This window comes from Bactrocera neohumeralis, chromosome 2 (assembly GCF_024586455.1).
Source record: "Bactrocera neohumeralis isolate Rockhampton chromosome 2, APGP_CSIRO_Bneo_wtdbg2-racon-allhic-juicebox.fasta_v2, whole genome shotgun sequence".
In the NCBI taxonomy this organism is placed as follows: Eukaryota; Metazoa; Arthropoda; class Insecta; order Diptera; family Tephritidae; genus Bactrocera; species Bactrocera neohumeralis.
The window spans coordinates 5,047,361-5,061,533 of NC_065919.1; the positions used below are offsets into that span (position 1 = coordinate 5,047,361).

A 14,173-nucleotide genomic window follows, 5' to 3' on the forward strand; every position below is an offset into this window, starting at 1 on the left:
GTGTTTCGCTGTTCGTGCTTTTCGTCGTGATTTGCTCACGTTCCTCGCCTTCGCCAATTGTTTACGCCGCCTGTCAAATGGATATTTAGTGTTTTGCTTTTGCTTTCGCATCCGTTTTGTGTTCTAAACGAAAGTCATTGGCGCACAAACACATGCACAGTTGTAAGTGCGTACGTACAAATTTACGTCATTATTTCATTTTCGCTAAACGATCGTCTATATACTATAGTTTTTTATATTTGTTCTGAACACTTTTGCATGGTCCGAGGCGTATTACCCGAACACCTCGATTTTCCGTCCGTTCGTTGGTTTTGCTGCGCCTACGCCTACAATGTGGCACTTTGCCGCTGTTTCAACTGCTTCTTCTTCTTCTTGTTTCAAGTGAGTTTGCTGAAAATATATACTTTTGGATTTTGCTTGTTCGTTTGTTTTGGGGGAAAAGATGAAAACTCGCATTGAACACTTGCGTCAGTTGAGAATTTCACTTCGATCAAGTTAGACACTCGGCGCTGTGGTCACACCAGAGTTCGCAATAATTCCAAAAAATATTTCCAACATCGTTTTAGTGTACAGTTTTTAAGTGTTTTCAAAAATAAAATGGCTGTAAGTGACATTTAGCATATGCAAATACATATATATAGTATATATATGGTGGAAAATATACCGCTTCTTAAGCTGTAAATGCGATTTCTGCTTCAACATCAAAGCCTAATCAAATCAAATGGTTAAATAGTTCCCGCAACAGCACAAAATTCCAAAAAAAATGTCGGGATTTAATTTTGTTTGCACAGCATTCGATTGGAAATTATTAAAAATTAAGAAATTGTTTTGATTGAGTCACTATAACATATAGTTTTCATACAAACTGAACGAATTGGAATCAAGTGCTTGTATGGAAAACTCTTTCATTTTACGAGATATCTTCACGAAATTTCGTATGAGTTACTTTCTAAGGCAATATTGCAATATCTAAAGAGATTGTTCTAATCGAATTACTATAGCATATAGCTGCCATACAAACTAAACGATCGGAATGGAGTGCTTGTATGGCAAACTTTTTCATTTGACGATATATCTCCATAAAATTTGGCATGGGTTATTGTCGAAGTTTAATTAATATTTATTTGTATAAATGATTTATAAAAAAAATGCCATATAACGCTTGCAGCGCACACACACACAAACACACAACCGTTTGTAGAAATGCAATAAAATATTTGCATTTGCAATTATGGCGCCTTTCAATTATTAATTAAATGAATTTAATTGCAACTGATTACTGAATTTATGTATTTCAAAATCATATTTAACAACAAACATGTATACACACACAAACATGCACGCACACACATTACATGACATACATAATGCTGGGTACGGAGTAGGACTTAAACCACAACCGTCAATAATTTGCAATTAAAATAAAAAAATTATTTAATTATAATTGCAATAGAATGATATAGGTTCATTAAAAGCGTTTATTTGCTTTCGCGCCGCTTTTGTTGTACGTGAGCACACGCTTTGTTGCAGTATTTTAAGCAAAAACTGTTTAAAGACACACGAAACACGTGATACTCGCACAATTTTAGTTAACAAATAGTTATAAAGCACGGCATAAATATCTCAACGAAACACGATAATATTAATTCTATGATTTGTAGGCCCAACTAGCATTTCTTTAATTATTGGAATGGCATTATTTTTAGCAGCCGGCTGCTGCTTCCTCGGGTTTCGCTATTAAAAGGCTGATGTGTAAATAGCGGAAATATTTGCTCATATTGCTTTGGTGGTTTTAATTTGTAAATGATGTCTTCTTTTTAAAACTCGAAACTATATTTTGTCCATAAATTCAAAATTGTTGCTTGCCATATTTGCAGCAATAATTGCTAAACGGAAAGCAATAAAATGTACTTCCGTTAAGCTTAAAAAACAAGAAAAATATAATTTCACAGTTTACGCGATAAAGCCCATTTACCAAACCAAACCATGTTTTAATTTTTTTTGCCACATAAAACTGATATCAAACTGAAACTGAGCAATAATATGTGGATGAAAAGAAAATGGCATGTCCAGCCTTCCTTTAACATTTCCCGGAAAGAAATCCAGCTTAGAGTCCAGCATATACTAATGTGATCAAATTGAAAGGTGAATTTTTTTGAATCCGCTCCTTCTGCAATACACTTATGCCAACGAAATTTCCAGTCACCATAGCACTTTGAAAAATCCTCCATCGTGATGGCATCAGAGCCTTCTTCGATTCAGCCTTTAATCCTCAATTGAGTCAAAACGGTGTCCTCGGTGTGGTCATGTGAGTTTGCTTAATAGCCAGAAATTACCCGAAGGTAAATCAGACGAATGCGGTGGTTGCGGTATTTATGGATCTATAAATATTCCCTCTATAATTCGTGCCACGTTGAATGTGGGGAATTTCTCTTCCTGTAGTACAATACTTATTTTCTGAACGATTTGAGGACTTTTGCACAGAAAGTTCGGCACTATATAGGACGAATCTGTCGGCCGAAAACAAGTTTGGATACTGGGTGTTTGGACTAGGTTGTAATGTCTTTTGTTTGAGTCAAAAAAAGTAACAATCACTTACATGATCCTTTGGTTCGGTTCAATAGCTCTAACTTTAACATGAACAAGTTTTTTATTGAACCTAGCGACATGGTCCTTCTCTTAACTTGAACTCCCCGCTCCAGGCAGCTCTGTTCCAGCACTAACGTACAAAAGACCATTTCTTACATATTTTAACCTCTCAGCAAGTGTTGATACTTCCGAAACTCCATACATAATTCAAACGGGCTGCTCTAATCCCCTTTCATGGAATACTGTAATTGGCGTGAAAGTAGCACAATTGCGGAGAATTCTGACTGATATTTACATGCGCTCCCTCAGCTGCATGACAGCGCGTTTGGATTGCAGTGAACTCATTATACCCTGAGTTGGTTAATATTAAGTAAACAACAGAGTTTGTAATATCCAGAACTTTTTGGGATATCGAGCTGAAACTTTGCACACTCCTTTTTCTCCCCAAGAAGCAGCACATTTGTCGACAATGCCAATATCGGACCACAAAAAAATACACCTCTCTTACAAACTGTTCGATCAAAATATAGTCTTGCAAGGAAAGCTTTTTTATGTGACACGGTATTTTTACTTTACGATATTTGGCATAGATTATTTTCTAAAGCAGTGGTACAAACTTCGGAGATATTGTTTATATCGGTGGACTAAGGCAAACAGACGTCATGGCTGTCATAAAAAGTGATCGATCAAAAGCAATATAAAATCTCTATATAAATCTATTTTCCTGTTTAAGTAACTTCAATTCGAATTCGAATGATTTCGATTCAATGTGGCTATAAAGGGTTAGCAAAATGTTGTCCCTTGGATGTAAACCATTGGCAGGTTGGATTTTCAGACTCAGTTATAAATATAGTTGCCATAGAAATATGCACCTGTGTAGGGTATCATGGATTCGGTGCAGCCGAATTTAACTGTTTTTCTTGTTTTGACTGAAATTTAATTACCGGTGGTCAACTAATAGGCATGTATAAAAAAAAAAATATACCATAAAATCTGGTTTAAAAATCCGGGAAAACAGCGACGAAGCGAATAATTGAAATGCGGTTGAAAGCAAATTTGTGTTTAATTGAATACGTTGCGCTCACTTTTTCCGCCGCAGCAAAGTGAAAAATGTTTCTCTTCACTGCAGTGGGAACACAGCGAAGGGCAGAGTGTGTGTACGGAGGTGCGAATGACAATGATTGATATGGTTTTTCAGCAACTCTGATATAACGCGATATTAAAATGCAAAAAATCATCTCTTAAATACTTCTGTTTATATAAATAATAATAGTGCCTGCAGAAAATAGAACAATTTAAAAAACTTCGTTTTAGAACTATGGTACAAAAATCTTCTTCAACGTTTCATATTACTGGGGTGTTCGTTTAAACTTCTTAGCCTAAAATTGTGTTTTAAAGACGACGGAATTTCTTAACTTACGAAATCTGTATAAAAACGACTTCCGCTAGCCACTACAGTTGGTTCACACTTTTTTGCTGGTTGATTGGCGTAAACCTTTAATATACTCCCAGAGAAAATAATCTAGAAGCGTTAAATTGCATGATTTTGATGGTCTTTTACTGGACTATTTCTCGAAATTAACGAGTCGCCAACCTTTGCACGCCATGTGTTTATGTTGAGACGTGAAATATGAGGCGGTTCACCCTCCTGTCAGAAAATAAGATCGTCCGCATCGAATCATTTCAAAAGAAATAAGATATAGCTGATGCCGCCATACCTAGATTCACATCAAACGGTAAATTTTTGGGGACACAATTGCCTTTCCTGGACCACACGAAAATTTGACTTACTCTAATGGCGACAATTTTGTTTGTTGACAGAAGTGAGCCTTAGCTGAGAAGATGATTTTTTGCTAAAAACTTAATGTGAATTTCTGAATTCTGTGGAAAAATTTGTGAAATTTTTTTTGGGATCGGATTACTATAGCATATAGCATGTGTACCGGTATGAAGTGATCGTTAAAATACAAATATGTTGGTAGAGAACATCTGTTGTGAACGAGCCTTAATTTTTTGTTTGGTTGGCATGACACCAGTCAAACATATTTAATAACCTTTTGAACAACTACATCAAATTTTTTCATTGTGTTGAAAATATCAAATTTTGTACCGAAAAGTGCTGATTTGCAGAAAGCATTAATTTTTTGTTTCCATTTGATGAAAAGTCCTGCAGTCTCGCATTGAATTTTTGTCGAGGTGTATGGTGATCATGCTTTGCTGTGAGGAATGAAGAACGTGGAAGACCACCAAATAAATTTTAAGACACCGAACTGCAATAAATATTGGGTGAAGATGATACCTGGAGTCAAAATCAATGATGGCTGCTATTCAATATTGCTCAACAAACAATTTCAGACCGTTTGGAAGCTACGGGAAAGATTGAAAAATGTTGAAAGTGGTTGCCACCTGCATTTTATGAAAGGCAAATGGAACACCAAAAGAAACACTTGTCAATTTTTGTTTCATAAACATGCAAGAAAATGAGTTTCACATAGAATTTCACCGCCGATGAAAGTTTATTTATTTTAAGAATCCTGTATAGAGAAAAGCATGGGTTAATCCAGCACAACTATCAATATTGACTGCACAAAAAAGGTCGATTCGGTAAGAAGGCAATATTCGGTGTTTTGTGGGGTCAGAAGGTTGTGGTATACTATGAGCCTGGTGGAACTATTAATACTAATTTCCATAGATAAAAACTGATCAATTTGAACCATATATTGATCAAAAATCCACCAAAATTGGCCTAAAGACACAGCAAAGTTATCTTGTTACACGACAATGCACCTGTCCTCAAAGCAAAATTGATTCAGGTTGCAATCAAAGTACTTGGTTGACAGCTGCTAACCCATCCGCCGTATTCACTAGACTTGCCACTTTCCGATTACTATTTGTTTACATCGATGGCTACAACATTCGAGAATATATTTCACATCACGTCACTACATATGTATATCATATAGCTGACATACGAACTGAACGAGCAGAATCAAGTTCTTGTAAGGAAACTTCTCTATGTGTGTAGGATATTCTAGTTTCGGTGTAACCGAAGTTAATATTTTTTCTTTTTTGTTGCTTCTGATTACAACACACTATTGTTGTGCTGTTGTGCCTCACGTATGTTTTCCTTGCACAGATTGTAACCGCGAATGTTGAGCGAAATTTCTATCACAGACAAGGTAAAAAAATTAAATGCTAAAGTGAATATTTGCGAGCGCAAACAATGCAAACGAAGGCGCTCAAAAGTAAAATCCATTAAACAGTGCCCTTTGTCGGGAATTTCGCCAATTATTGCTGTGCCGCTTTGTGTCGAAAATGTTTTGAATTTTTGTGAAAATCGAATTTTTTTCAATTTTATTTTCAACACATTTTATTGGGATTTTAGCGAAATTGCTCGTCAATTTTCATTTCACATTTTTGGCTTTCGCCACGCTGCTTCTTCGTGCGAGGCTCAAGCGCAAAAGTACGTGGTGCGGTGGTGCGGGGGTGCTGCGCGCTGTGTGTGTGCAGTTAGGAATTTATCGCCATTTAGTGAGCCCTCTGTGTTTAAGGCAATTTAAATTCGTTTATTTGCTCTCTGTCTCAGCTTGCTTGAATCGCTTGATCTCATTTTCATTGACTCGATTTTGTGGTCAGAGTAACAAGTGTGCACACATGCATTTGCGACAATTATAACGCTGGCATCTTGCCACATCTAATTTGGGTTTGCATGAAAGCGAAAAGAAAGGCACTAAAAGCTTTGAAAAACACATATAAAATAAAATATTTATTATAACACACATACATAAGAATATTATAATTAAAATATATAATTTACATATATACATATTGTCACCAAAAATGCAAAATAATGTAACATCACTTTTCATAAGTTTATAGGCGAAGAAAAAACGTTATAAAAGAAACCACTCACATTGAAACCAAATTTGAGTTTTCGTTATAAAATGGTTATATATAGGTTATAAAAGGGTTATATATTGGTTATAAAATGGTTATCTATTGGGTTATCTATTGGGTATAGATCGGTTATATCTGACAGGTGAAACATGTGTTGAATCGTAAGAAATGAAAAACTCAACTTCGATTTTTTTGATGATGCATTGTTTTGCATTTTAAGTAACGATATATAATATACGAGTATATGCATATAATATAAACAAAATCTATATAAACACTTGTTTACTATTTGCAGTAACTTTTAAAATGTTGTTGAATTTTCCGCTATTATTTTCCTTTCCATTATATTGCTCTAGTTTTCAAGCAGAAAAAAATTGGAATGAAACAACGCTTTGTGCCTAAAATAATCATTTCAAGTTTTTACAATTTTTTCTCTAGGCCAAACGTTCTTTTAGTCATGGAAATATATATTGAAAACAAATATTTTCGCAAACAAAGCATGAAATGCTCGCTAATTTTCAAAATATGAAATGGCCAATTACATTTGTCTTTGTAACGGCGAATTGATCTCTGACCCATAGCGAAGGCAAATAATTGTTTTGTAGGGATATATTTAGACGCATTCGCTCGCGCGCAAATATGTGCAGTATTGCCATTTGTAAACTTTTTCAAACACTCGCATTTATATACCACTCTTTCGTTGTTTGTCTTATACTGTTTATGTTTATGCTTTTTGTTTGCAAACATAAATATTTTTGACAAAAGTTCGGAAACGGAAAAAATGCTTACTCTGTTATATATTAAAAACATATACGATATACATATACATATGTATATGTTTACAATGGATGAATGTAATCTGGTGGCTAATAGATGAGTCTGGTTTAAGGGGAGACCCTGCCTTAGAAGCTTAAAAAAATCGATGTTTTTTATTTTTGCTTAAGTCTCTTTAAAAATAATCTTAGAATATGTCCTTAGAGTTATAGATGGGAATTCGAAATATTTTCGAAGCTAGAAGGGAAATAGTGACCGAGCGTCTAGCAGATATATTAGCGCTTGGGCAGAAAGCGAAAACTTTGACGCGTGATTTCTCGATTTTTCATTTTTACGAATTTTCTTAATTGGCGGACAAAAGTCAAGTTTGAACATATATTTAAACAACACAAAGTAAAATTTTTTTGAATCAAAAACCACTTTTTTTCATTTAATTTTTAGAAGTCAAATTATTAAAAAATATGAATCTCTTTGAATTTTTCGTTTCCGATAGAAATTGCGACCTGCTTCCTGTCCGCCCTCCGACAAATGCACATGCGAGATGCATCGGGCAATTGCTTCCCAAAGACAGAATATCAAAGATTTCGTATCAAAAAAATTTGTGAATGATGTTTAAATATATAACTATAAGCCCTCGAAATTTCGCTTTAATACATTATTTCTTTCCCTCTCAAAAAAATCCTCAAAAATCGATTTTTTAAGCCCCTAAAGCAGGCTCCCCCTCTTAATGTTTGGCTAACAAGTTTGTCATAGTCACAATACAATGTGGCGCATATTTTTGTGGTGAAACAATTTATGAATTTCCTGCTCTCCAAACTGGTCGTTCACGATGAATTGCTTTACGTAGACGCCTCAAAATGGCCCAATAGTGCACAATTTGATCGTATCGAATGAATTTATGATGAGTTAAACAACGTTAGTCAAAGTAATCGATCAGCAGCATCTTGATTTTTGACCGAATTGGACGGAGGTGGTTTTTCGGTGTCGGCTCTTTGCAGCGCTATTCGCTAGTTTGTTGGGCAGTTTCGCCATATATTCCAAGTAATCTCCACCAGTTGTAACATACTTAAGCCAACGATTATTCCAGTTCTCGAAGCATTTTTCATAAGAACTTTTTGGGAAATACTTCAGTTCCTTCAGCAAATTTTGTTTTATCTCTTCGATCGACTGAAAACGGGTTCCACGGAGTGGCAATTTTATTTCAGAGAACAAGAAAAAATCCCACGGAGCCAAATCAGATGAAAATGGTGGTTGATTGATGGTATTCATTGTGTTTTTGGCTTTAAATTCGGTCACATTCATGGCTCCATGCGATGGTGCGTTATCGTGTAAAATCCACAAGTTGTTCATCCACAATTCTGGCCGTTTTTGGCGGATGTTCCCTCGCAAATGACGCTTTTCGGCCAAATAAAACTCCTTAGCTAATTCAATCCATTCCTATGATTGTTGACTTCTTTGCATGTCAAACTAATTAACCCATGACTCATAGGTATCACAATGCTCTCCATGACTGTGGGATCGGAATTCGCACAATCAAGCATGTCCAAAGAGACCTGTTTACGGCACGCTTTTAAAAAAAAATTCAGCTTTATAGGGACGAGTCGGACAAGAACGCGTTTCATACCAAAAATATTGACCAAAATCATTCGAACGGACTCGGGAGAAATGTCGAGCTTTTTTGCAATCTCTCTCACACTTTTACAGACGATTACTTCTCTTTTTTAATATTTATAGTACGTCAGTTTTAGAGGTCGAGGATCGTCCGTAACGAGGCATTTCTTCAACGATCTTTCGAGCATCTTTGAAGGATTTGTGAGATTTGAAGAGATGTTGTGTTCCTCTCCAATCTCTCAGCTGCCAACTCGAAGATTTTCAAGCACTGTTTCTTTAATATTTTCGAACTTATTCTCATTAACAGAGGTGGATGGACTCAAATTTCTTGAACTAGTCCGGGTTAAATTTGATCACATATTTTAGGTTAGATTAAAACCCAACTGCTGCCCAATACAAAATATTTCCGGTTTAAATACAAAATATATTTGAACAAAATTACCCTTCCAACGGCAACCACAACATTTTCCTTGTTTTTATTGTTTGGATATATTCGAATGCAAATGACGGATCAATTTATAATTTGACAACAAGCTTTATTCCAATTAACATTTAAACAAAGTTTTACTGGATTAGATTTTAAAATTTTTAAAGTCAAAGTCAAATGCTTAGTCAAATACCATGAACTTTGCATGACTCACGGTATACACGTTGTGGCATTATATGTGTTTTGACGCTAGAAGGGGAAAGGTCTCATGCGTCACATAATTTAAGTATTAAACGGCTTTTAACCTGATAAACCTTTGTGTAATTCATAGTCCAAACTTTGCTCCATTCCAAACAAACAAAGTTTTGAAAAATTTACTGTCCGTTGCGTTGTTTTATCTGTTTTTTGCTGAAGGTTAAATTGTGTTTTTATGCGGTTAAATGTTGCATGCCCAGCGTTTGTTATTTTGTAACGAAAAACATGATTTTTTTTTTCTGGCATAAACGAGTTTTGAAACCAGAATGAGACCATTGTTGTCTAAAACAAATGTTTGTTGCTGATTATAGCTAATAAAATGGCAGAGAGGAAACAATAAATGCCATAATTTTTGGGAAATATTCAACAAGGCGATGTCGTAATACAAAAAGTACTTGAAATCTACGCAAATTAGCATAAAATTTCTGTCACTGAAATCCCATGAAGTGCCAGCCATTGGCCCAATTACTACAGTTATAGTTATATTTTTAGACTCACATAGGCACTCATGGGCACATGTGGTTGTAAGCGTATGGCAGAGTGTGTGTATATGCAGATAAGTGGCAGGTTTTGGTGTTTTTGTTGCTTGAATAGTTTTTTGTTCTCAGACGTCGAACCCAAAATTTCTGCCTAAGGTCAATGAAGCAATTATTGCCGGAATAAAAACAAACAAAGGCATGCCATAAGACAAAAGCAGCGGCACTTTATTAATTTAACTAAAAGTAGGGTTGTAATGTCGGGTTTGCTACAGGTTTTTAGGTAAATGTGGCGACGTCGCATTAGGTTTCAGCATAGATGGTGCCACCTATTGACTTTAAAATAACTAAGCAGCTGATATTCCTTAAATCCAGCATAAGGTAAAATTTAAGCCGATTTCACCGGCCAATTTTATTAATATGTATATCTCACATAAAAGCAGCAATCCTACACAAAAATTTGAGCATGAACTTTTTATGGTGCTGATTTTCGAGTGAAAATTGAAAATTTTTGCTATCGTATTTGCCTAAGAGCTCAGCTGTTGCATTACAAAATGGCTTGATATGAGAAGTAGGTGCGGTTATGTTATGATATTACTGGACAAACGAACGAGTTCGATAGAAGGTATCGAAATACCAGCGCTCGGTAGGTTAAAGTCGAATACAATCACAATGTGAATATGTGATTATCAGAAAAAATTATTAGTTCCCAATTTAAAAGTCAACAGACACATAGAACCACTGTCACAAGGAAAAGGCGTTTGTTGTGAAAAGTAACCACATCAAATGTTCAAAGCGAACAATGTGGCGATATTTTTCATTACTCGATTAATTGGAAATGGAAATTTTTGAGTTTAAAATTTTTACAGAAATATGTCTAGCCCTCAAAACTGCCCTCATGCCTATGCCTCAGTATTCCTCTATTATTCGTCTCAAAAAAATTCCGCAGCCGCCACTGTCCCAAACATTATAGAGCAACTCAAATATATCGAAAAAATAGCGTTGATAGTATATAGAGGAAAAAATTTCACAGGGATGAGCCTTTGGAGCCGACCGATTACTCGAAAAGTACCAGAAAGTATGTCAAGGACTCCTTTGGACATAACAATTTTGATGAGAGTGAGAAAACTGCACAGTTTTTTAACTTGAACCGCATCGAAAATATATGAGGAGATATCAAAGCATGTGTTTTCGATAAATTACTGAATAATAAAGCTGTTTAGAGCGGCAATAGATACGGCGTATAGATGTAGTTGGTTAGTGAACCCCGTAACGTTACTTAATCTATTTTCTAACATGTAAATCAGCGCTATGTCTAGTATGTACTCAGTAGCTACTCGAATCGATGAGAAAAGTTCACGATTTAGAAAAATTTTAGGGAGAAGATACGAAATATCCATTTGGGCTATTTTCCTTGCGCACGCAAACTAAAGGAGCATAAAAAATACACGTGGGTAAAGCACGTGCGAAGAGGAGGGGGAACAAACTGTGGGCGCTACGCTATTGAAGTGTGAGCAAATTCACCGCTTGAATTTCATTAATTTTAAGTGATACGGCAAATATATGCAAAGTAACTGATATTACGGTATAAAGTGTTTGTTGTTATTGTTGTTATATCGCCGTTGTAAGGCGATAATTTACACCATTTATGAGCCGAGCACGATACTTGTTTGTTGTAGATCATTAATTTTATTTATTTTGATAAAATTTATGACATTGTTGTTGTTTTTGTTGTTGATGTGGTCATTATTTAAATTTTCGGCGCCACCGACGTAGCCGCGTTGTTATTTACGCTTTGCATTTTAATTAATTGCGACAAATATTAGCTCTCGCAATGGCAACAAAAGCAACAACAAACACTGTTGGCGGACAAGTGTTGATTTGCAACCACTGACGCAACGACAAGAATGCCACACAACGCTTGATTTATGATGGAGTGCGGTTGCAACATGTTGGCGACGATTTGTAGGGCGTTTTCAATTATATGTGGTATTATTATTTGTTATTGTTGTTTTTGGTTTCCGCAAAACTATGTAAATCAATTTTCATTGATTAAGCGCAACTATTTATTTGTGTGATGCGGCATTAGCTTGTATAGATCAAAGCTGATTGCGTGTGAGCGCTGAAAAGTAGGCTAAAAGTATGGAAAGGGATAATGCTTGATTCATTGATAAATGTAAAGTCAAAACACACAAACACACACACACATGCGATTTTGTTTCCATATTTAATACCGTTATAATAAGTTACACTCATTCTACTCTTTGCAGCCCCGCAACAAGGAACAAGAACAAGAAGTCCTCAACTGGATCTTCGCTGTGTTGGGCGAGAAAGTGCCCGCCGGCCAATACGAAGATATACTCAAGGATGGCATTGTCCTCTGCAAGTTGATCAACAAACTGGCTCCCGGCTCGGTGAAGAAAATCCAGGAGCGTGGCACCAACTTCCAGCTGATGGAAAACATTCAACGCTTCCAAGCGGCGGTCAAGAAATACGGTGTGCCCGAAGAGGAAATCTTCCAAACAGCCGATCTGTTCGAACGTCGTAATATTCCACAAGTGACGCTGTCGCTGTACGCTCTCGGACGCATCGTAAGACGAAATGAGCTTAGCATTTTCATTTCAATGCTCATTCAAATGTCATTTCTTTTGTTTTACAGACTCAGAAGCACCCAGAATTCACTGGTCCCTCACTAGGCCCCAAAATGGCCGAGAAGAATGAGCGCGAATTCACCGAGGAGCAATTGCGCGCTCACGAGGGACACCTTAACCTGCAGATGGGCTACAATAAGGGCGCCTCACAGTCGGGCCATGGCGGTTTCGGCAACACGCGCCATATGTAAGCAGCCGCTGGAGAGTTTCCTAATTTACCTATATGTAGTCAGTTGATTTGGCGTTGTTTTTCTATGTAAAAGCATAAATTTTTTTATTACTTTTTGTTTAGCTAACTTTTTTAATTGAAAGGGCATTATTTTTGGGGCATTTTCCTTTAGTCATTATTTCTAATATAAATTGTAATAAATAAATAAATGAAATAACTAAAATTTAATACATACACTTTACTGCTTTACACTTTACTCTCCAAAAAATTGGTGTACATCGGATCACTATAGAATATAGGTCAGGCTAGGTTAGCCTGGTAGGTTAATAAGCCACCCATAGATCAGTTGGAGTTTAGATGGAATTTAGTTACGAGATCCATGAGGAGTAGTTATCCTTCAGGATGCCTGCGCTTGACGCGAATTTCAATAGACTCTGTGGCCTCACCTCTTCCAGTGTCTCATACAGTGGGGTCAGAAAAGTCTTGCTAGTGCGGGATAAGTTCACATGAGAAGCTTCATTGTTCCCCTGTAGCCTTGCTCTTAACATTTCCCGCAGTCTTCTCGATCTGTCAGCCCTATTTGACAGGCATGGGCCGCGACCAGGCAGTGACCATTGAGTATTGCCATAATTTTCTTCTTAAGGCATTTCTGGCCGATATGCCATACGAGGTTACTGCTTTGATTGCTGCTTGACTGTCTACTTAGATGTTGATTTTGGTGTTGCCTGCTGGTGCAATAGACGGTCGCTTCGCGAACTTCGTAATAGGAAAGACCTCTCCTTGAAGTATAATGGAGTGGTTCGACTGCTTAAAAAGCTGGTTTACACTTCTTTCCTAACTGAAAATGGGATCATGTAGCCGGAGCTAGCCAAGCCGCCATTGTCCACTCAGCTATGTCCGAAGATTCTATACTGTAAGTAAATTCTCCTACAGCCAGCAATCGTTACGTACAGCACAGCGAGCTTGCTTCCATTGGCTTCCGGTACGTGGATTTCCATACGCCTGTCCACCATACTACTACACCGTAGAGCAGAATTTGCCCTAAAATAGCTGTGTAGCACCAGTATATGAAAGAGGGTGAGAGCCCTCAAGTTCTGCCGAGCATCTGCTTACACGCATATAAGGCATAGGGTTGGCCTACAAACTGAATGATCGGAATAAAATGTTTGTATGGAAAACTTTTTCATTTTAGGAGATATCTTCACGAAACTTGGCATCGCTTACAGTCTACAGTAGTCCGGTATGAACGGTTCCAACAAATGAGCAGCTGTTTGAGGAGAAAGGACGTTTGCCAAATTTAAGTTTGATATCTCGAAGACTGAGA

The 14,173-nt window shown here is 36.7% G+C and overlaps 1 protein-coding gene across 1 annotated transcript; it reads left to right on the forward strand.

Moving 5' to 3' along the window:
* Window positions 1-462: 462 nt before the first annotated feature.
* LOC126767657 (myophilin) lies at window positions 463-13,077 on the forward strand. Its single transcript, XM_050485142.1, has 3 exons — window positions 463-603; window positions 12,300-12,620; window positions 12,689-13,077. The coding sequence occupies exons 1-3, from the start codon at window positions 598-600 to the stop codon at window positions 12,869-12,871; spliced, it is 510 nt and encodes a 169-aa protein (XP_050341099.1). The 5' UTR covers window positions 463-597; the 3' UTR covers window positions 12,872-13,077.
* The last annotated feature ends 1,096 nt before the right edge of the window (window positions 13,078-14,173 follow it).